Source organism: Drosophila sulfurigaster, chromosome 2R (genome assembly GCF_023558435.1).
Source record: "Drosophila sulfurigaster albostrigata strain 15112-1811.04 chromosome 2R, ASM2355843v2, whole genome shotgun sequence".
NCBI classification, from domain to species: Eukaryota; Metazoa; Arthropoda; class Insecta; order Diptera; family Drosophilidae; genus Drosophila; species Drosophila sulfurigaster.
Window position 1 is genome coordinate 5558928 of NC_084882.1, and position 22202 is coordinate 5581129.

The 22202-nt window shown below is 37.3% G+C and overlaps 6 protein-coding genes across 13 annotated transcripts; all 6 read left to right on the forward strand.

The window, feature by feature from the left end:
- Positions 1–493: 493 nt before the first annotated feature.
- LOC133839175 (transforming growth factor-beta-induced protein ig-h3) lies at positions 494–10440 on the forward strand. Of its 6 annotated transcripts, none has more exons than XM_062270535.1 (9): positions 494–568; positions 996–1101; positions 3961–4301; positions 4362–4503; positions 6974–7165; positions 7303–7588; positions 7655–8120; positions 8730–9412; positions 9474–10440. In XM_062270535.1, exons 2-9 carry the CDS (start codon positions 1037–1039, stop codon positions 9960–9962), a joined length of 2664 nt encoding a protein of 887 aa, XP_062126519.1. In that variant the 5' UTR covers positions 494–568; positions 996–1036; the 3' UTR covers positions 9963–10440. The 6 variants fall into 6 exon arrangements, with proteins under 6 accessions (XP_062126519.1, XP_062126522.1, XP_062126521.1 ...); XM_062270538.1 differs by having other exon boundaries at positions 4162–4301; XM_062270537.1 differs by having other exon boundaries at positions 526–578.
- Positions 10441–10548: 108 nt separating this feature from the next.
- LOC133839185 (uncharacterized) lies at positions 10549–12021 on the forward strand. The gene is made up of 2 exons (XM_062270576.1): positions 10549–11681; positions 11831–12021. Exons 1-2 carry the CDS (start codon positions 10687–10689, stop codon positions 11889–11891), a joined length of 1056 nt encoding a protein of 351 aa, XP_062126560.1. The 5' UTR covers positions 10549–10686; the 3' UTR covers positions 11892–12021.
- A 1162-nt stretch (positions 12022–13183) lies between these two features.
- Positions 13184–15399, forward strand: LOC133839186 (uncharacterized). The gene is made up of 4 exons (XM_062270577.1): positions 13184–13490; positions 13559–14000; positions 14059–14432; positions 15135–15399. Exons 1-4 carry the CDS (start codon positions 13345–13347, stop codon positions 15211–15213), a joined length of 1041 nt encoding a protein of 346 aa, XP_062126561.1. The 5' UTR covers positions 13184–13344; the 3' UTR covers positions 15214–15399.
- Positions 15400–16476: 1077 nt separating this feature from the next.
- Positions 16477–18202, forward strand: LOC133839189 (uncharacterized). 3 transcript variants are annotated; one of them, XM_062270580.1, is made up of 4 exons: positions 16477–16677; positions 16967–17363; positions 17686–17954; positions 18040–18202. In XM_062270580.1, exons 1-3 carry the CDS (start codon positions 16578–16580, stop codon positions 17879–17881), a joined length of 693 nt encoding a protein of 230 aa, XP_062126564.1. In that variant the 5' UTR covers positions 16477–16577; the 3' UTR covers positions 17882–17954; positions 18040–18202. The 3 variants fall into 3 exon arrangements, with proteins under 3 accessions (XP_062126564.1, XP_062126563.1, XP_062126565.1); XM_062270579.1 differs by having other exon boundaries at positions 18063–18202; XM_062270581.1 differs by lacking the exon at positions 17686–17954 and adding an exon at positions 17435–17551 and having other exon boundaries at positions 16478–16677; positions 18063–18202.
- Positions 18203–18302: 100 nt separating this feature from the next.
- LOC133839183 (solute carrier family 35 member F6) lies at positions 18303–20095 on the forward strand. Its single transcript, XM_062270574.1, has 5 exons — positions 18303–18405; positions 18582–18678; positions 18741–18888; positions 18943–19096; positions 19166–20095. Exons 2-5 carry the CDS (start codon positions 18611–18613, stop codon positions 19939–19941), a joined length of 1146 nt encoding a protein of 381 aa, XP_062126558.1. The 5' UTR covers positions 18303–18405; positions 18582–18610; the 3' UTR covers positions 19942–20095.
- Positions 20096–20296: 201 nt separating this feature from the next.
- LOC133839184 (uncharacterized) lies at positions 20297–21950 on the forward strand. The gene has a single exon (XM_062270575.1). The coding sequence runs from the start codon at positions 20582–20584 to the stop codon at positions 21653–21655; it is 1074 nt and encodes a 357-aa protein (XP_062126559.1). The 5' UTR covers positions 20297–20581; the 3' UTR covers positions 21656–21950.
- The last annotated feature ends 252 nt before the right edge of the window (positions 21951–22202 follow it).

The following is a 22202-nucleotide window of genomic DNA, read 5'->3' on the forward strand; positions in this document are numbered from 1 at the left end:
GTGAGCTCGAAAGTGAGATATGTATGTATATACAAAAATTTCCTAGAGGCATGAAGTTATAATGCGTGGCGGGTATTTCACCGTCGAGCACAAACAACTGTACCTGTTTTTTTCTTTGTGGAAAGTTGTTAGGTAGACATTAATCGAAAACTATCGTTAATTAAATAACAACTATTCAACTATATATTTCCGAAAATGGTAAGTTTTATAAAATATATGGATATATCCATATACTATACATGGGGTATTCAAAATAAGTGATTAGTGTATTTTCTATTATTGAATTATTTATCAAGTAAATATTTATTTACTCGTCTCATATTGTGCTCGACAGTGTAAGTACTTATCACCGTAGCGCACTTTCACAATTCAAACACGATTTTTTCTCTTAAGCTTACACTGAAAGTTCTATTGAGAGCGATTGAGAGCCAAAGCTCAAGCCGGCAATACTCATGAGTTTTAAAACACATCCGATCGCAGCTTATAAATAAGAGAAGTGCGCATTCTATGGCAGTTAGTCTTCAACTGTCGCTCAAAACGTGAACATCGTCGGGAAACACTGCAAATTGTTAGTAATCGTGAGTGAGCGTTTTTGCGTTTTAGTGAAGAGGACTCAAAGGCCGTATTTTATATTTTGTATGTACATAAATACAAATGCCACTGGATAATACGACTTGCTTCGATGAAAATGTTATGTGTGGCAATTTTGCAAGACAATTAATGTAGCATTGTAGATGCGCATAGTGATAAACGTATAATTAATGTATGAAGACTGTAGAAATTTTTCTTTTATAATTTCCAACCAACTGTCCACATTCACCTACATAAATGTTGTATACGAGTATTCACCCAACTCTAAGACAGAGTGCACATTAGCGTGGAAAACCAGTATTTTCCGTTTGAGTCTAGTCTCATATCTCGAGTTTACCATTCGATCCAAAGATTGCTGGATGCATTCATGTCACCTTTCTGTTATTATATTTATTTAATTTTAGCTTCAAAGAAGGTAATTTATTTATATTTCACAAAGAGAAGGATGCCAAAGCTGTGGGCATGTCTGCTGTTGGTCAGCTTCGTGCAAGCTGGGCCTTTTTATAGCGAGTAAGTAACTTAAATGGGTTCACATTTTGAAATCTTTGTGTGGTTTTTGTGTCCGACCTTTAGTATCTAGTACCATACCATACCGTTTGCACCCTATAATAGCTCATGAACATTCAATTTAACATAGCTTGGTATTTGTCTTTCAGTAGTTTAACTTCAGAATTATAAAGCTGCTCAGAGATTTACAAACCACCAAATTAGAAATACATTTTCTTTTGGATATCACACTAATGATCTAATTAAAAATATAAGCAATAATATTTTTAACATTTATTTGGTTATTATCATAAGTTTGGTGTAATCCAAATGCGGCATTTTTGACCATCTAGAAACAACCCATATCAACTGACTATATTTATTAACATTTTATTCAAATAAGAACATGGTAACTTTATCATTTTTATAGCTCTGTGCCCATTGACACATCATAAAACTGAGGTAAATGCGAGTTTAGTTGTTTATGATATTTGTACAAGCACTTTAAGTGCTTGCTCAGAGAAATTTTCTCATTTACAACAATATTGACTTTGCAAAAAACAAGCGCTAAATGATAAGGCAAATATAGTGTAGCAAAAAAAATGAGTCTTCAGCAACAGAGAACAAAACAAACAGAAATGAAACCCCCGAAATCGCGGAAAGAAAGTCGAATTTTGTTGACCTCAATTTAAAGACTAAATCCAAAAAAGAATTGACATAAGGGTGTTGGACTATAAGCATACCCTGCACACCGTAAACTACAACTTTTTTTATTTAGACTGACTTTTACAAATCTCAACGTCAAAATGAAAAAGCCAGTTCTTTGTTAGGGCCCAAAAAGAGATAGTTAAAGCAAATTGAAATAAATTGCACATACTTGTAACTATAAACACAGAGAATTTCGATCGAAATGTGGCACACTAAAACGCCGCAAAGATCATTTAACCCCACAGTTCAAGTTTTTGCGAAAGGCAAATTACAACAGTAAAAACAACTTCGATGAGAACAATGCCCACTAAAAGTAGGTCATCGACTTAAGGGCATCCACAAGACTCTGCGATGGAGTTAGCGATGCAGATGGAGTCGGATAGATGATGGGTATATCTTTCAGATCGTCAGTTGCATACGTAAGTCTATTCCACATGGCTAACCACGTAGCAAACGTGGCAGCACGAGCTGAAGACCCTAAGAGTACAGTGTGTAACTTAACTTAATGAATGTTAACTTACATTTTGACACATTTTTGGTTGACAATAATAACTTTACACACGCAAATTGCTAAGCACAAATCCAATTATCTTTTAACACCTTCATAGATGCAATTCCAGACTAGGTTTCGCCCCAATTTAATGCATTAATAATCATTCAACACTGATTTGTTCTACACGTTGCGCTCTATGGTCCATTTTTAATTAAATCACCCAGCTATGGCCAATTAGTTCTAACCAGATTCGGGTCGATCGCTCATTGACGGTCTGTTGTGGTCAATAGCTTTCGCTTTGGTATAATATGCATTTTTTAATGGCCAACGGAAAGTTCTAAAAGTTTCTGCGAATGGTTTGGTTTCAATAAAAAGAAATATATAAAAAAAAATTCTCAGTAAATGGAAAATTTTCAAAATTTATTAAATGTCTCAGGTTTTCATTTTCAACAGCCTGATGCAATTTAGTAGATTCAACTCTTGATTAGCAAGCAAGTCCAAGGCAAGTTCAAACCAATTATTTCCCTCATCTCAAATCTTGGTCGTGACGTGTCCAAGCTCATGAAAAACAGTAAAAAAACACTGGAATCAAGCCAACTCAAGCCTAAGCCCTTGTTCGCGAGTGGCGACGCAAAACATGACTCATTTGAGTACAAGATGAAGGTGTCATAAAATAACGAAAACATTTCAAGAAGGCAGAAGTAAGATCGCAGCAAACCGACCGTGGATACTATAAAAATTTGTTATGTTTGCCATTTCCAGCATATTATTTAAAGCGTATTTACTTTTTTTTACTCAGTTGTTTTTTAACGTCTTTTTGTTTTAATTAACTTCCGTGGCGCGCATTTATAATGAGGGTGATCAACAAAGAAGGTCCCGAATATGTTACAAAGAAACAAAAGTTATTTATATTATATATTAGCGATGTGTGTATTGTTTATGTATTCAAGAATATGTGTATACTTGTATGTGGGTGCGTACATTGAGATATAAGAAAAGTTAAGTGACAAAATCAATAGAAAGCGGTAAAAAATTAGTTTGCCTAAAGCGTTCAAATGAATCACCTGCGATAAAGTTGGAAACACATACTACAACAAAATAATATGTATTATTATATACATATGAACATAAATGGGAGTTTTTGGTGAAGCAGTTATATTTATACTCCTAAAAACAAGAGACATAAATCCCATTTGTTAAATGATACGGGGATGCAACGCATTTTGTTTGCCAATTTTGCAACTTTGTTTCGGGAATTTGAAAAAAATTAGTTTTCATTTGATTTTTATTATGTTAGCTTCACAGTTAATGGAGTCAAATAATTGGTATGCAGCACATGGAAATGCTGCGCGAAACAATTGCTAAACAATGGGCACGATCAGAGCATATACTGTATACTATACTGCTATATATTGTATATGTATATACATATATATGTAGATAGTATGTTAAGTCAGACCGGAGCTTCTGCTTTTATGAGAGAAACAATGGAAGGCATATGAATTATGAGCGGAATCCGTTTTAGGGTTAAGTTCCGTGGGTTTGAATTTACATGAAACAGCTTACAACTTACCACACACACACATATTAAAAACTAAACACAATCTCACCACAAAGGAAACACCACACGCAACACACACTAAACAAACACCCGACTCCCACTTCATTCTCCTCCTCGACAGCTTTATGCAACATTTAACACGACCATTGCCACTCCATCGCACGCTCTTTGGGCCCATTCCATTTGCACCGCTAGAACCACTACGTGCTCAGTCGTCTCAGCGTGTTGCAAGCGTTTGGACTGCACCACCACCAGCCTCGCTGATGGTCCAGCAGCAACGCCCGCAAGCGCAACTTAATGCCCCACTGTTACCACCCTACAGTAGCAGCTATGGCAGCGACGGGATCACCGACACCGAGTTCATCCCTCTGGAGCAACAACAGCAACAATCACAAGGACGTCAGGATGCAGTTGTCACAGCCGTCACATCGCAGCCGCACACTTCGGCTCAGAAACCTTTCAGTAGGTCTCATATTCTTCAGGCCATTAAATGTTTTAATAATGATATGTGTTCTTGTACAGATGTCGACACCATCACTACGGATATAAACTCTCCCAATCCAGCTGTGTTCTTCCAGCAATCGTTTCCTTTCTTCGGCAATGAATTCTTCAATTCGTTCGGAGGCTTCGGGTTCGGCAATGCTCAGGAGCCTTGGTGGAAAGGGTGAGTGTCAAATGATAATAGTTTATATATTCTAGTTTTACGTGTGTATATAGAAATCATTTTCAAATACAAATTATATAAATACAATTAAGCATATTGCATTTCTGCGAAATTGGGCAGGTCGTATCAATTTGATTTAATTTAATTTGGATTTAAGAAATATTTGATTTAGATTATTTCATAATTAGGAAATATATGGTCCTATGTTATTTAAATATAATTATTCTTCCGTAATTTATGGATTTGATTTAAAAATGCTAATTCACATAAATAATATTATAATTGTAGTAATTTAAACAAGGAGAAGATCACTTGACAATAATTTGATTATGCTAGGAAGATTATTTGTAAACTTAAATAACAAGTCAGAAAGCCCCAGACGAGTGCGCTCGACTGGAAGATACCAGCTACCCCATTTTGAATAACATCCAATAGTGCAGTATTCGTTTTTTTTTGGCAAAAATTTGACCAGCCTGCAAACAGAACAAGTGCTGTCGAAAAAAAATATATTTATTTCTCTCAGATCTGAGACGGAAGTAGCTATATCGTCTCGTCCGTCAACCCTGATCAAGAGTATATATACTTTATATGTAGTATCAGATATGCCTCTTTCTGATTGTTATATACATTTCCTGCCGGCACAAAGTTTTAATACCATCCCTTTCCACCTTCTATAGCGGGTATAAACACGATGACTAACGACAATTTGTTAAGTACAATAGAAATACATTTGAATGATTGGCTGTTGTCAAATATTAAAGGCTTAAAAGATTTTATTTTTTATTAAAATCTATTGGAGTACTAGCATATTATTTAGTTATTTTTTCTAATCTCAACACTTAAGTGCTTTGATGTTCTTGGCATTTTGGTAATTAACACATCACAATGTCAAGTTCATTTGAGTTATTAAATATTATTTTGATTCTTAGCATCTCCCGACTTATCTTCATCCGCTGGAACTTCTGTGTATTCGAAATACTTATATAATTATACTTAAATAGTTGTGCTTATAATAAATACAAAAATAATGATTTTAAATGATATTCATTCACAATAACAATAGTTTATTCAATATATGAGAAATTCAGATGGTGAGTTGCTTTACAAGTGTTTATATACCTGCTACCCATAGAGTAGGAGGGTATTATCACTTTACGCCTATAGGAAATATACATAACATGCAAAAAAAAACATCTTCGACATCATAGAGTGTAATTATTTTTTGTTGACACTACAAAGGCTACAGCAGCGTCTTCATTTCATTGTTTGACAATTTGGTATATATTTTACTCTATTGTATACTTGAATGTATTAGTAAATACATACGATACACAACAAATAGTTCTCGATATATTTTTTTGGCATATTAATTTCTTTATATTTTAACGATAATACCTCTGTCATACTAATTTGCTTTTGTGGAATATAAGTAGGGTATCTCACAGTTGAGCACGCTCTACTAAAGCTTTCTTACTAGCTTTTTCTCGCATGGTAATGGCTTCTCAATTAATTGTTCTGACTGCTGAATACAAACTGGCTTTTATATATAGTACATAAATGGTATAGATATTGACTCGTGTGCAGTTTCTTAAAATCTTATTAAAGCAAAATTGAGATATCTATTCAGTCGGTTGCTCGTTGCATTTGCTTGTGTTGAACCTATAGCGAAAATGAAATGAGAGACACAGCAATTGAAAAATTAGCGCTAACTACAAAATGAGTACATGAATACATATACATCTGTACATCGGTACATCTCCACATCTGTACGTTTCCATGCTTATAACGAGAGATTTCAAAAACTATGGCCACACAATGTGCCCCTTTGTAGTGTACACACACACAAGTCACAAGTAATTGAATTGAAGGCAGGCAAAGCTGTTGAGCTGTTAATTCCACAGAGCTTTTACCTTATCATCATATACGAGTATATTTACTATACATATCTTCCATGTATGAATTTGTAACGTAAACATTAATCAACGCTCAGATTGATGGACAGGTATGCTATTCATGGGGTTCGTTTATTGAATGCTGACTAACAGTAGTAAATAAATGGATTGTGGTACCATAAGATATGAAATCTAAAGTTGTATCTATGGAAATTATGAGTACATTGACTTTTAATTTGCAAGTCTGTGAATTAGAAGGTAATAATAGTCAATAATAACACGAATTTTCGCATAGTTCTAATAATTTTGATAGTAGACACCTGAATTATCGGGTCAACGAAACACGATAAAATGCAACATGTAAGCAGTAAAGTTATAATCTTAGATCATCGAAATTTAAAAAAACTGTATAGATTGAAGACATAAATTGACGAATTCAATTTAAGGAGTAGAAGTTTTAAACAGTTTAAATACGTTATTTCACTGTTTTATTTTTAAATCGAACTCAGCTACGAATACTCAAGCTCAATTAAAACGTAAATCCGTAAATAATCAATATGTTTTTCTTCAAATTGCAGACCAAACGTGTGTACCGAAAAAGAGGAAAGCGAAGGCGCAATCACGGAAGCCGATGGTGATGAAAGCGTAGACACCTTTGGTCAGGAACGTGATGGCGCTGGCAGCGTTGTCCGATCACCACTTTTTGGCCAGTTCCACTTCAGCGTGAACTCCTGCGCCGAAAAGCCCAACAAGCACGTCTGCACTAAAATGTAAGTGGGGCAACAACTCTGCGAACGTTGAATGTAGAAATGTAGAAATAGAAAAGCAAAGTCAGCAATCTGCATAAGCTTAATGGCAAAGTTGCGTATTCACGATGTGTAATTCATTTTTAATTTCTTGCGAACAGCGTAAATCAAAATGGCAAAAAGAAGACGCTGACTCTGACACGCCAATGCTGTCACGGCTATGGACGACCACGCAACTCCGACTTCAATACACCTTGTGAAAAGATAGAGATCAAAGATATCGAAGCCACTGCAGCTGATATGGGAGCCAAACAGTTCATTGCATCTGCCAAGAGTGCAGGAGAACTTGGCGATATGCTGGCCAGCAATAGTGGCAAGAAAGTTACTGTGTTTGTGCCTCTCGATACCGCTTTCCAGGAATATCGTGGAGAACATCAGCAGGAGAACGTAAGAGAATAATCAATGCAATTTCTGAAATTGTTCTAAAGTTATTACTTTTAAATACAAACGCAGAACGTCGAGGACTCGAAAACCGATACATCAAAAACATCGTCAATCTACAAATTGCACTCTGTTATAGGCGATGTCCAGCTGGAAGATGTGCCCAATGAGCAACTGCTGCAAACCGAACTTCCCGGCCAGAAGATTCGCATTAACAGTTATCAGCTGCCGCCCGGTCTAGAACCTTATCGTTACGCAGCGAATTGTGTACCCATTGAGAAGCACGATAAGCTGTCGGAACAGGCTCTAGTGCACACACTGAATGGCGTCCTCAAGCCTATAAGTAAAACAGTAATGGACATTATACGTGATCGTACCGATTTGTCCATAATGCGTGCCGTGCTCGAGAAGACAAACATCAGTGCCATGCTAGAGGCCGATAAGCCCGTCACCATATTTGTGCCTACAGATGCGGCCTTTGATAAACTGGACCCACATTTTAGACGAACTCTTAAAGAGGGACGTAGCTGTGCTTCTAGTGAGTATAATAGCCCCCACACCTCATGTGTTACAGTCAGTGTGGTCGACTTTGAAATATCCGCTATCTATTTTGAATAAAAATAAACATTGGAGTAGTATTCTGAAAATATAACAAAGCAATTAAGTCCCGATAGCAGCAGTCGTTTTTTGCCATATGATCCATGTGATCACAATCAAATTTCCATGAATTCAAAATACTGTTTTGATTATATGCACCAAAAATCGACTCTAGTTTTAAAACTACGTCTGCTATTGGATTTTTTTCGCTTTGCGATGGCGGCTGCTCTTAGATCTAGGTGTTCATACAGAAAGACGGTTTATGGGGTTGGAAATCCCTCCTTCTGTCTGTTAGAGGGATTTCCTACCGGCACATACATACATACATAGTAAGAAGACCCTTCTGCCCTACGGGTAGTGCGTATAATCCCTTTCTATGATTGTCAAATAGGGAATTGAAAATACATATTTCAATTACAACCACGGTAAACTGCTTGTGTGCACTGCTTGCATTAGGAGTATGTGGCTCTGTAAGCAGTTCACTGCTTATTTTAACTCAAAGGGCCAATTTTATATTATTTGATTAATAGTAATTGAATCTCTTTTTTAGATATTCTGAAATACCACATGCTAGATCTGACTTTCTGTTCGTTGGCAACTTTGCCTGGTGCCAAGACGACAGCTTATAACCTTCTTGGCGAGCCACTTCTATTTAATCGCACCCAGCATAACCAGAATTCAACAATGGAGAGTGCAGTCTATATCAATAATGTGGCTAAGATTCTGAATGCTGATATTATGGGCACAAACGGAGTGCTTCACGTCATTGACACAATTATGCCAACGGAATCTGCTCTTCCAATGACTTCGTTGATTTCGCAGAAAAATTTGACCATCTTCAAGCAGCTGCTTGAGGCCTCTGGCTTCGATGATCAATTCGATGATTTGGACAACGTCACAATCTTCGCTCCCACGGATAAGGCATTACAACACTCGCAATGGGCACGTTTGGTTGCAGAGAAACCCGAAACTTTGAAAGGCAATCAAGATTTGTTAAAGTTCCTCAACTACCATGTGGTCAAACCCATGATTAAGACATGCGATCTCTCAGAGAGTTCGCTGCCAACAGTAGAGGGCTCGAGTGTCCGCCTCAACCTATACTCCACACATGCACTCTTCTCGGACGTAATGAACAGGGCCACTGTAAACTGTGCTCGTCTTGTACACTTTGACGACGAGAGCTGTGGATCGGTGTTGCATCAAGTGGATCGTGCATTAACACCACCTCAGAACGTAAGATTAATATATTATCTAAGCGATATTATTTTAATAATTCTCTTCTTTTTCTCTAAAGAATCTTCTGAAATCACTGGAGGCTAATCCAAACTACAGTAAGTTCCTGGAATTGGTTCGTAAGGCAAACTTGACACATTTGCTGGCCAATGAATCAGACAGCTTCACGTTGCTGGTACCCAAGAACGATGTGTTCGACGAGCTCAGCGAATCTAACGAGTCAAAGGCTTCTACACAGAGTCAGGCCGAATTGGAGGCACAGGTGAAGACCCATATTGTGAACGATGTAGTCTGCTGTGCTGGCATCATACCTACCAACTGGCCATTTGTGCGCTCCATTGAATCCATTTCGGGTCAACACCTTCGCATCACCCGTGATCGTCGTCCCAAAATCGAAAACGCTGGTGTCACCAAATGCGATGTGATTGCCACAAATGGCATTCTACATGAGATAAACGATGTGATTGTTCCTCGGCCATCTCAACAGCATCGTCGACCACATCTTCCTCCCAATTATCAGTCCCAAGGCGATTTTGACGTTTTCTTCTAAGTACTGCGGTTGCTTCTGAGGCAATAAAATATATATAGAGAAATATCTCATTCTTTGTCTATATTATATAATATGCGAAAATATTTATATATTTAAAAATGATTTACGAGTATCAATTGGATAGATTGGAAACTCCCATAAGCAAAATACAGCGATAGTTACAAATATCTCTGATAAATAAAATAAATAGAATTATAAAAAATCTATACTTGATAAACAATCATTACCGAACCTCTTGATAACAAGTAGTATGACATACTATGGTAAGAGACCACAGACAGAAGAGTTAACTGCATCTAACACTGATCGCCTCACAGATAATCTGCGACCAGCACTTATGAAATTAATTTTCTAGAATTAACTTTACTTATGCCAAGCTAACTTAGCTTTTTTAGCTTTAATATTCGTAGCTAGATCTGCTTGCGTTCGTAGTAATTAATGAATAATACAGATTTATACAACAACAACAAAAACAGCACATGTAAGAGTATAGTCACAATTATACTTTTTACTTGTTTTTACTTTTTCCTACTGAGTCTACATGAAAGAGAATAGAATATTGTATCTAAAGAGAATTCTACTTACTGAAGAGCGCTTTGTCGCGCCTTTGTTATACACACTGTAAGCTACATTGAATGAGATAAGCGCATTCTGTAGTCTTTCCTTTACGTGTGTATTTGTGTGCTTCGAAAACGAATATAAACATCTGTCAAGCTAGAGGCAAATGTGCAGTTTAATTGTAACTACAGCGATGACAGGAACACTTCCAGCCACCTTCGTAAAAGGTTTTCATAACGAGGAGCTCGTCCGACGAATGGAATACCGCACTTTAGGCAGCACAGGTCTAAAAGTCTCCACTCTGGCACTTGGAGGTGCCACTCTGAGCGTTCTTTTCGACAAAAAATTCGATCAGGAGGAGGGCATCAAAACAGTGCACGAGGCAATCAAGTCTGGCATCAACTACATTGATACTGCACCCTTCTATGGCCAGGGCGACTCGGAGAGGTTGCTCGGTTTAGCTCTTAAGGATGTACCTCGGGAAGCTTACTACATTGCTACAAAGGTGGCACGCTATGAACTTGATCCCGATCGCATGTTTAATTTCAAGGCCGAAAAAGCACGTGAAAGTGTAAAGAAGAGCTTGGATCTGCTAGGATTGGATTATGTAGATGTGCTACAAGTGCATGATGTGGACGCTGCACCAAGTCTAGATATGGTGCTCAACGAGACTATTCCCGTTCTAGAGGAGTATGTAAAGGCCGGCAAGGCACGATTCATTGGTATCACAGCATATGATGTGGATGCTCTTAAGGAATGCGCTGAGCGTGCTAAGGGTCGTGTCCAAGTGGTGCTCTCCTATGCCCGCTACACTCTTCTGGATAACACTCTTCTGAGAAATATGAAGGCCTTCAAGGAGCTGCATGTTGGAGTTATATGTGCAGCAGCCCATGCATTAGGTCTGCTCTCTAATGCTGGTCCACAAGCTTGGCACCCCGGCAGCCAAGAGTTGCAATCTGTAGGTAAACAAGCAGCCGAAGTATGCAAGCAACGTGGCGTGGAGCTGGGTAAATTGGCCATGAATTACACCATGCAGCTAGAGGATGCTTCCACCTTCTTGATCGGTATACCCAATCGTCATCTGCTGCAGCTCAACCTGGATGTGGTCTTCAACGGCTTGACATCCACGGAACAGGAAGTGTTGCAGTATCTGCGCGAAAAGTAAGTACTCATTAACCAGTTTTGCGAAATTGTGCAATTCGGATTTGGTGTTAGCATTGCGTCAGGGGCACTCGAACTTGGCCTATGCCAACAACCGGTTTAAATATACTCCGCAACTAAAACTATTTTGTATCATATGTTTTTTGCAGTGTATTCAAGCAGTCCTATAGCTGGGGATCCACACTATCAACGGTTGGAGACTTTAAATAGACCCAAACCAAAGGATAGACGCCTATCATGAAATGGCAGCATTTAAAGCATTTAATTACTTGTATATTATCTGTATAATGAACAACATAACAATACATATTATATAATAAAATCAAATTTTATAATTGTACTTTCATCTTTTAACTTAAATGTTTATTTACATTTCCTGGAACGGAATCAAGCAGAAATTTGTCACTGTGGACTATATTTTGTTCGAGTATTTACTAATTAAGCCCAATTAGTTAGATCCCTGCAATCGTGAAGCTTTCTGTACAATTTCTTATACATACATATGTACATACAGTGGGGTGCAAAGGTGAGTTTGCATGTTTACGTGTTTGTATATGTAACACAGTGTATTTGGATGCGAATAAAACAGAAAGTAGTAAAGCAAACACAATACTTTCTTTTTACTTATTCTACATTTAATATACTTCTACAAATAACATGAAACAATTAACAGTTAGAATTGCAGAAAAAAATAAAAATGTGAAAAACAAAAAAAAACCCATGTACTCACTTATCATCCTTTGTCACTTCAATTTTGTTATCAACCAAAAAAATTGTATTATTTCAAATTTACAATAACATTAATATGTAGTCCACAAGCCCTTATTTTGTATGACCGTTTTTGACATACTTTCTACCAAATATTTTTAAATTTGATTAGGTATGAGGTTTGATTCATTTTACCCTTTGTTCGATTGACCTGTCTCTTCAGAATTGACCATAAATTTTCAACTGTATTGAGGTCCGCCCTTTAAAGCATATTGATTTTCTTTTTTTTTCTGCTATTCTAACTATTAATTGTTTTATGTTATTTTGTAGTAAAAGGTGAAAAAAATTGTTGTGTTTACTTACATGTACTCACTTTTGCTCCCCACTGTATATGCAAGCATCGATTTACTTATTCAAATAAAAAGATAAGCACTTCGAGTACGTAGGTAGTGTAAATATATGTAGTATCAACGAGATAATCAAATTAATTTATATTTTGCGATTTTTAAACACCATCTAAATGAAATCCAACATATGCATATCTTTGAAATATCATTTCTATTCAAAACACAAATATATTTGGCATATTCATCTGCATTGTGGATTAACTCCATTTTCTGTGAACCACCCCTGTGCTCATGCTCTTCAAACACGCCTTTTTTAATCTCTTTACACACAAAAGATCGGAGAGTTTTGATGAATTTTGTTTGCAACTTTGCTTGGGTGCTCTTTATGTTAACAAACACTTCACACGCAAGTAAACATACACATACAATCATTGAACGACGTAGACAATTCTGTTCCTTGATAATGAAAGCGAAAAGTCAGAGAATCATACAATAAATTGTTGAATTGACTATCAGTACTGCTTGTGGCCTCCTCGTCGGTTGAACGAATTTCGCCAGAGTGCGAAACAAATTAAACAAAGCTAAAAATAAATAAATACGATTGGAGAATGTCTGGAACATTACCAGCCACTTATGTGAAGGGTTTTCACGATGAGGAGCAAGTGAAGCGTATGGAATACCGCAAGTTTGGAAACACAAATCTACAAGTCTCCAAAATTTCATTTGGTGGCGGTGCGCTCTGTGCGAACTATGGGTATGCTTTAAAGAGAACGTAAGGTGCAGAACGAGCGCTCTTTAAATAAGAGAAATATTAACTTACAGCTTCGAATTAGATGAGGGCATTCGAACTGTGCACGAAGCTTTGAAAGCTGGCGTCAATTACATTGACACTGCACCTTGGTATGGTCAAGGGCGTTCGGAGGAAGTTCTGGGTCAGGCACTGAAGGATGTGCCCAGGCAAGCCTACTACATTGCCACCAAGGTGGCCCGCTATAAGCTCGACTACGATCATATGTTTGACTTCAGTGCAAAGAAGACTCGTGAGAGCGTGGAAAAGAGTCTGCAGCTGCTTGGATTGGACTATGTGGATGTCATCCAAATACATGACATTGAATTCGCCCCCGACTTGGATATCGTGCTCAACGAAACGTTGCCCACGCTAGAGCAGTTGGTCAAGGAGGGCAAGGCCAAATACATTGGCGTATCCGCCTATCCATTATCTGTGCTGAAGGAATGCATTTCACTTGCCAAGGGCAGATTCGATGTAAATTGCATATACTTGTACATCTTTTAATGGTCGTTAATGTCAATTTTTATTCCAGACGGTGCTCGTATATGCGCGTTACACTCTCACTGATCACTCTTTGCTCGACTACTTGGACTTCTTCAAGTCTCAGAACTTGGGCATTGTTTGTGCCGCAGCCCATGCCCTAGGTTTGCTAACAAACGCCGGGCCACAGCCGTGGCATCCGGCCAGCGATGATCAAAAGCAAGTGGCACAGCGAGCGTCTAAGGTGTGCAAGGATCGTGGCGTTGAGCTGGGCAAGCTGGCCATGTATTACACCATCCAACTAAGCGATGTGAGCACCTTTCTTACCGGCATGCAGACCCGCCAGCTGCTCAAAACGAACTTGTCTGCCTTTTACGACGGTCTCAATGCTCAGGAGCAGGAAGTGTTGCAGCATCTCAGAGAAAAGTGAGTGGCGCTCGGAAGTGCACCGAAATTGTGCAACTCGAATACAATGTTACTATTGCGTCATATCCGACTCTGATTCCGAGTCGCAACTCGCAACAACAACGAGTGTCAGTGTCGAATTAGCCAACTCGTAGTCCCCTGCCCAGCACGAGTTTGACTTCAAGTCCGAGTGCGCTTCACCTGTCAGTTCATTCATGTGCACATTCAAAGTCAATCTTGGCCATCGGTGCAGTAGGCAGACATTGCTTCCCCTTTCTCTTTTCCTTTAGCTATGCTACCATCACCTGATTGTCTGCAATCGACTACATCGCATAGCAATGTTGAACTTGTTTTTGGATTCGCATCCATATGAATCATGGTTATGCACTTTGAATTTTATTTATTTCATTCATAATACTCGACAGTTATTAGACACGATGGTTTTATGACTTTATTTATTTATTATATAATACTCGACAGTTATTTGGCCCGATGGTTTTATGACATAGTGCCATTATGTCAAGCTAGTTAAAAGAATGGAGAAAAAAGTGGAAACGTAATATCATTGCACTCGTCAAGTATTCTGATGTTCATGTTCATATTTTTCATATTTTGCTATATTCCGATTTCAGGTATATTATTAATGCAGCTTTCATGATTTTTTTTTTTTTTGTTTAATTTTAAATAATCCCCTTAAACTAATTCTTTCTTTCAATTTGCCAGCGTCTTGACGAAGCCTTTTCACTGGGAGGGTAATGAACTGGAAATATACTGGAAAGCACTTAAAAGCAAAAGGGCTTAAATAATGTTGGATCATGACATTCATTTCATTCATGTAATCAAGTGTATTATTGTGTAGTATCTATCACTTGAAAAACGCATGAGGTTTTGATATAGATAAGAGCAACACAAATATAGCATATAAATATGGGGTTATTGACTTTCAACTGACCTATAACTATTAATAAAATCAATTTTAAATTGCAAATAATCTATGAATTCATAATACTAATCAGTAATTGATAATTTTGTTATAAGGCACAGGCAATAATAATAATAATAATATTATAGAGAAATCACAAGAAATTTTGGAACTAAATTCATTTTAGGAAAGACTGATTAATATGAAAATATGACATTATGGAATCAAAGTTATCAATTAGCCAGAAAGAAACCTCGAAACAAACTCATCAATTAACCAGTTGAAGCTACAATTTTATGGCCTAACCAGCTGAGATTGACTTTATACAAATCCATTTGGCTATCTCACTAATTGACTGAGCTTGCGAAATGCAGTTTTATATATGTACATGGTTGTCAAAAAAAAGTAAAACAAATAGCAAAAGATATACTGCGACTTCCACCTTTCGCTGCCATGGTCAGGATGCCAACCTGCCTACCAGTCGATTAATACACTAATTAAGTTTTAATTAACGCAATTGTTAATTGGAAATATGTACAAGTAAAAAGAAAAACAAGAGCCGGGATTAGTTGTTGTTATCGTTGTAAAGAGAACTGAAGCGTCAAAACGCGCTGCGGTGTACAACGCGGGGAAGTTTAATAACATTTTGAATAATTAATAATCAAAGAAACAACGGCAATGCAACTGTTGCACAAACACTAGCAGCTGCAGCACAACAACTATTGCAACAGATATGCGAATTGAATGCACAACAAAAATCCGCATGAAAAGCGGAAATGCCGTCGATGAAGTTGTGTTTTGTTTTCCTTAAACTCTGCGGTTTTCGCCATGCAATAATTTGTGTGGCGAAGCTATAAACATGTATACTACGTTTTACGTTGAACTCACGATGAACACATACTTGTAAGCATGTAACACATATACATTCGCAATTACATAAGCACTTATGTACTTATGGTACATACATATGCAATACGGAGACTTCTGCACTACAGCTGACCAGATTCTCAGTTGCGCACGCGCAGAGCAAGTTCAACCTCTTTCTCTCAAATTTTCTCTCTCTTCGGTCTCACCGGTATAACGGGTTAAGTCGGGCTTGAGCTCTGAGGCGGCATTGTTTATATTCGCTGCGTCGACGTAGTCAAGACGTCAGTTTTGCTTTCAGCTTTGAGTCATTGGGACGTGTATCGGGCTGCACAACAATTGTTAATTTACTGTTTATTTCGTTTCAAATCATAAACAATATGTTGAGAATGCAAAATATGTTTATGCTACTGTTGGCTTCAAACATGTTGCTCGCAGTTCACGCTTCTGGGAATAAAAAACAGCAGCAACAAAATCAAGGTACGCTGACTTTCTGCTAAGAAGGCGCTGTCAACGCCGATTCATCCAAGTGAAGAGAAATTTTCAATGGCTAAGAATAACGGCTAATGGTTCTAGCCAGACCAAAACAAAAAGAACCGGTTTGCCGGCGCAATCTAGTGGAAAAAGTGAACAAGAGTTGTGTGTAAAGTTGTTTAACCTTTATTTTTGCCTATAGATAGCATTTCAAATGAAATATTTCATAATCTGTTAGAAATTGCTTTGAAAGTGACAAAACATTATTAAATTATTTAAATATTTATCGTTGCAGAAATTTGGGAGCAAGATTTATCAGACACCTTTAAGATTGAAGGCAGCGATCAAGGCATTCAAAAGGTTAATTTGAAATGCGGCGCCAATTCGATGAATGTGATGCTGGAAACTGAAAAACCATTTACTGGTGTCATGTACACTCGAGGTAGCTTCTATAAGCAAACGGCGCCGTGTTTCATGAAACCTACAGCAAATCAAGGAACTCGCACACTGGAGATGAATTTTCAATTGGATCAATGTCAGACCTTGAAGGATGGTGAACTCTATACAAACATCGTTGTCATTCAGAACGATCCTGAACTTATTACGCCAGGAGACTCGGCTTTCTCTCTGGAATGTGATTTCCGTCAGCCACGCAGTCTGGATGTGGAAGCCAGTATGTTGGCTAGAGACAGGTAACCGATATAGAACTTTTTTTCATACATGTGCATTTATATATATTTGGACGTGTACGATTAAAACTTAGAAATCCACAAAAATTGCGCGGAGCTCGTGGTGGAACCCGCCAGCATCAATAGAACTTTACTCTACGACTACCTATTGAGTTTTTCAACTAAGCTCATTTCCAATAGCTGTACTTAAGGTACAAATTTTAAACTGCAATTATTTGGTTCTGCACTGATTTAAACATAATTAATCCCTAGTAGCTCGTATTGCCTTACTAACAAACAGAACACTTCTCATAATCACATGACATGCATGCCCTACATTCCACAGAGTGGCGACAAAATCCAAAATAACACTCACAAGCCCCGATCCTGCTGCACCAATGGACAATCTACACAACTCGGTATTTAGCAACAGTGATACAGTAGAGTACATACCAAAGCTAATCAAACCAAATGAAACTATAAGACTGGGAACAGTTGAGGAGGTGACGCTTCCGTTGCTTCATGAAAGAGACGAACTTTAATTTTAAACACATCTATAAGAAAATATTTAAATATACAAAATTACTCTTACATCACACGTAAACAATATAACAGGTGAGACACAAACACAAACACTGCTTGTTAAATTATTGTTTAGTTGCTATGCATTTCTGAACTGCTGCTATTTAAATTTATTAAGTTTCTATTATTCTACCTTCTTAGGAGAAACGTATGGAATTCAGCAAAGGCGGATTAATTGCAAACGACACTAACAGATACGATTTCAATTTAATCTTTTTTTTTATATATCCTGTGATATTTTTTAAGTTTGATTTTAATAAAAACGAAAATGATGGACAACCCTTCATATTTTTTTAAATTGCGCGCCCATTACAGAGTTGTTTGATTACGAAAGCAAAAAACAGCTAATCAATCTCTTAATATTCATAACATTTGGCAACTCCAGCTTTTTGTTGGTCTGGCAGCCACTGGCAAGTAAAAGTTTACTATTAAATTAATAGTTTTAACACAATATTAATATATCAGCCAACTATATATTTAACAAGTAAAGTATAATAAAAAAAATAAACTTGCAGTCTTGAAATTAAAGAAATAATATCACTACGTCAGAGCATTTTCTTATCAGTTCATTGTGTTTTTTGCGATTGCTCATTAAATGCGCATCAGACAAAGAAATTCAATAATTTTGTAAATTCAATTATATCTACATATGCTTTACAGTTGATTTGGTGTTTTTTAATGCTCTAGCCATGGATCATCGAGTATTTATTACACTCCTGTTCGTATTGAGTGGTACCGCAAATGTGATATTAATCAAGTATGTAATGATTTAACAACTTACGGAATAGTAAAAAATCATCATATGTATGTATATTGCAGATGGATGAGCATTCAAATGGTGGAGGGCAGTGATAGAAAAAAGCATAGTTTTCAACATCCAGTCGCTATGACCTTGCTTATGTTCCTGGCTGAATTCTTGTTCTTTGGTGTTTACAAATTGATTAGCGCTGTAGTCAGTCGACGAGGCGTAAGATTACATCAATTGAATATAAAACAAAAACTAATAATTGCGTATCTCTAGTTAAACGCAGAGCAGGATCATATTTTGACGCGTGGCAGCAATGAGTTTCATCCACTCGTCATGTTACTACCCGCTTTCCTCCGAACATTAACATCAATATTACTTTTCACCGGTTTATACTTGACATATGCCACCAGCTTCCAAATGATTAGAGGTGCGTCTTTCAACATGTGCAGTCACTGATTTCCTTTCTTGAGACTAAAGCAAAGCTTAATCGTTTCAGGTCTTTCACTAATCTTTGTGGGGCTATTTAGCACAATGTATTTGAACCAGACCTTGAGCTCCCGACATTGGCTGGCAATTTTCACCATGACGTGCGGCATCATTGACATATTGGCTTTAGACGTGCAACGTGTGGACTACGACTATACAACTTTACATCATAAAGATCATAACACCATCCTTACTGGCGATCTATTGGTCATAATAGCAGAAATCCTGCACGCCTTTCTCTATGTGTACGAAGAAAAGCATCTAAAGGCCGCAGATTTGAAGCCCATTCAGGCATCTGGTTGGCAAGGATTTTTTGGGATTATCATCACAGCCCTGGCAGCAGTTTGTCTAAACTTTGTGCCAAGCGCCGTGCCTTTTAACGAGGGTTCCCGTGGAGTCTTCGATGACCTAACTGATATTATTCCACAGTTGCGTTCTAACATAATGCTAATCCTTGCCCTTATTGGTTTTGCCTGCTCCTGCGCCATTTACAACTGCGTGGGAATGTCCATTGCGAAGTTCTCGTCGAGCGGCAATCGTTTACTTGCTGATGGAATACGTGTTTATTTCATTTGGGCATTTGTTATATTTGCCGAATGGGAGATTTTCAATTTGATCACAATTTTGGGTCTTCTTATACTTCAAACCGGCATTGTCATGTACAGACAGGCCATATTCCTGGAATGGTATCGATCGACATTAGCTCGTTGGCAACGTATTCGATACATGGACATGAATGCCGATGCGGTCCCCACGCCCAGCAGTCAGCCGGCAGATGTTATCTAAATGTGTTATCTGATGTGAGTGAGTTTATAGTGATTGTGATATGAGAGGAAAAGACGGCGCTTTTTAAAGGAAAACTACGCGTTCATGGGATGAATCTTGAAAAATTTACTTATCAATTATAATAGGCATGGTAATAAATACTTATAAAAGTTAATTAGAACGAAATAATAAATCGGATTTTGGTGCACAGAATGCTGATGCGTTAAATGCAATTTCCGATAAGTGGCTTATAACTTTTGGCTTAACATCTTTTAGTTATTTTGTAAATTGTCTTCGATCTTAATTGATAGTTTCAAAATGTTCTTTAAAAACGCTTTATAAACTTGTATTTAAAGGAAATTTTGTAGAAGTTTGTAACCTAATATTTTTCCCAAAAGTCTGGCAACACTGCGTTACCGATCATTAAATGGTAACGTACATTCCGATTAATCGTATGTATCGATACAAATCGATTTCCTCACTGATGCTGGCGTTCCAACAAAATTAAGACCCGGTTCAGATATCAATAGCAATAAATCATCCTTATTGAATTTAAAATATTACCGTGGAATTTAAGACACTCATCACAAAATTCAGCACTCATTTGGTTTGGTACGGGTGTCAATCGTGCAGTAAACCAGTTAAAACCGCAAGCGTAAACATGCGCTTAAAAGAATACCCCACAATAATATTGGATACAATACCAAAGTTGTATGAAAGACAAATCAATGTCTTTATTACGCACCTCTATGGCATAGAGGCGCAAGTAGAGCGTTTGCCAAAAAAGTTCTGCAAAATGTACACGACCCAACCGCTGGCTAATCAACTTCTGGAATATCTTGGATCTCGTGGCGCCAATATTTCTTCAGAAGATTTTCATATAGTTCCGGAGGGCAAACCGTTCTCGATTCGTCTAAGCGATGGAAAGCGTTTGGAGATTATGTTATGTGCCGGCAATGTGCTTGCCAATAGTCTTATGCTTTTAATTCGGAGATTGCGTGGCGGAAGATTACTTTACTACTATTCTGCCGTGCAGCAGGATGACCTCAATTACTTGATGGGTAATACGACTTTTCAGGAATGGATTGCACTTGGTACCGAAGAGCTCTTGCTAAATCTTCAAGCTGCTCATCAGCCCTTTGATCATATAGACTTTGAACAGATTGCCGAGCAAATTTCAAAATTTTGTAAAGATAATGACAAGGTGCCAGTGATTGAAGTGCCTCAGTTTGGTTACGAACTGCTCATTCGAAAGTTAGCTGAAACGTCTGCCTTATTTGGTCATATCAAATTGCTAGACAGTTTTCTAAAAAGTTATCGCTGCCTAACTTCTGATCTGAGATATTTCCACAGAAGTGGATACACGATATCCTTGGCAGTTAACCATAAGAGCAGCATTAACATTCACAATTCTGAAATATCTTATCCTCTTTCCAAACTTAAATGGTCTCCAGTTCCAAATCGCATAAATCTTATACAGATTTGTAGCCTATTGCGCCCACTTCATATAAGTGGAATAGTTGGTTATCACGAAAAAGGCAACGTAACCCCAGTACCTGAGTTTCTCAAAAAGTTCAAGTGTTCGAATGCGATTGTTTCAAAAACGCAGGTTATACAAGAATCCGTTGAAAGCAAATTGTGTCCTACCAAAAGACGTAGAGACTATGAAAATGAACCTATTTTTTTCACAAAGTCTAAAAAACTTGCCTATGTGGATGACGATGATATCAATTAATTAAGAATAATAATAGTAATAATAATAAATTAATAAAGAAATGATGAAAACGATAAATATCAGTTGAAAATATTATTTTTAATTGTATTTAATTTACTGCATAATAGCTTGTCATGTCAAAAATATGTATACAAGAACTAATATAAAAGCAATATATGCGTAATGAAGCTATTGTCATTTAATTGATTTCAATGTTTATATTTCAATTTACATATTTAAACAATTAATATACGTATTTGCTTTAATCGTGACTATGACTTTCAAATCGTTTGTTTCCTATATACATAATAGTAGAGCTGCTGCCTAAAATAATAATAACAAGTAAGAAAGTTACAGTCGAGTGTGCTCGACTGTGAGATACCAGCTACCCATTTTTAATAAAGGCAAAATATTGCGGTATCATTTTCAAAATATACCGAAAATACTAAAAAAAATACTAAAAATATACCAAATGGTATGTTTGGTATATCGATATAGTACACCATTCAAAATATACTATAAACGGCACAATGTGCCAGATTGTCGGACAAAGCAACTCAGACCCCTA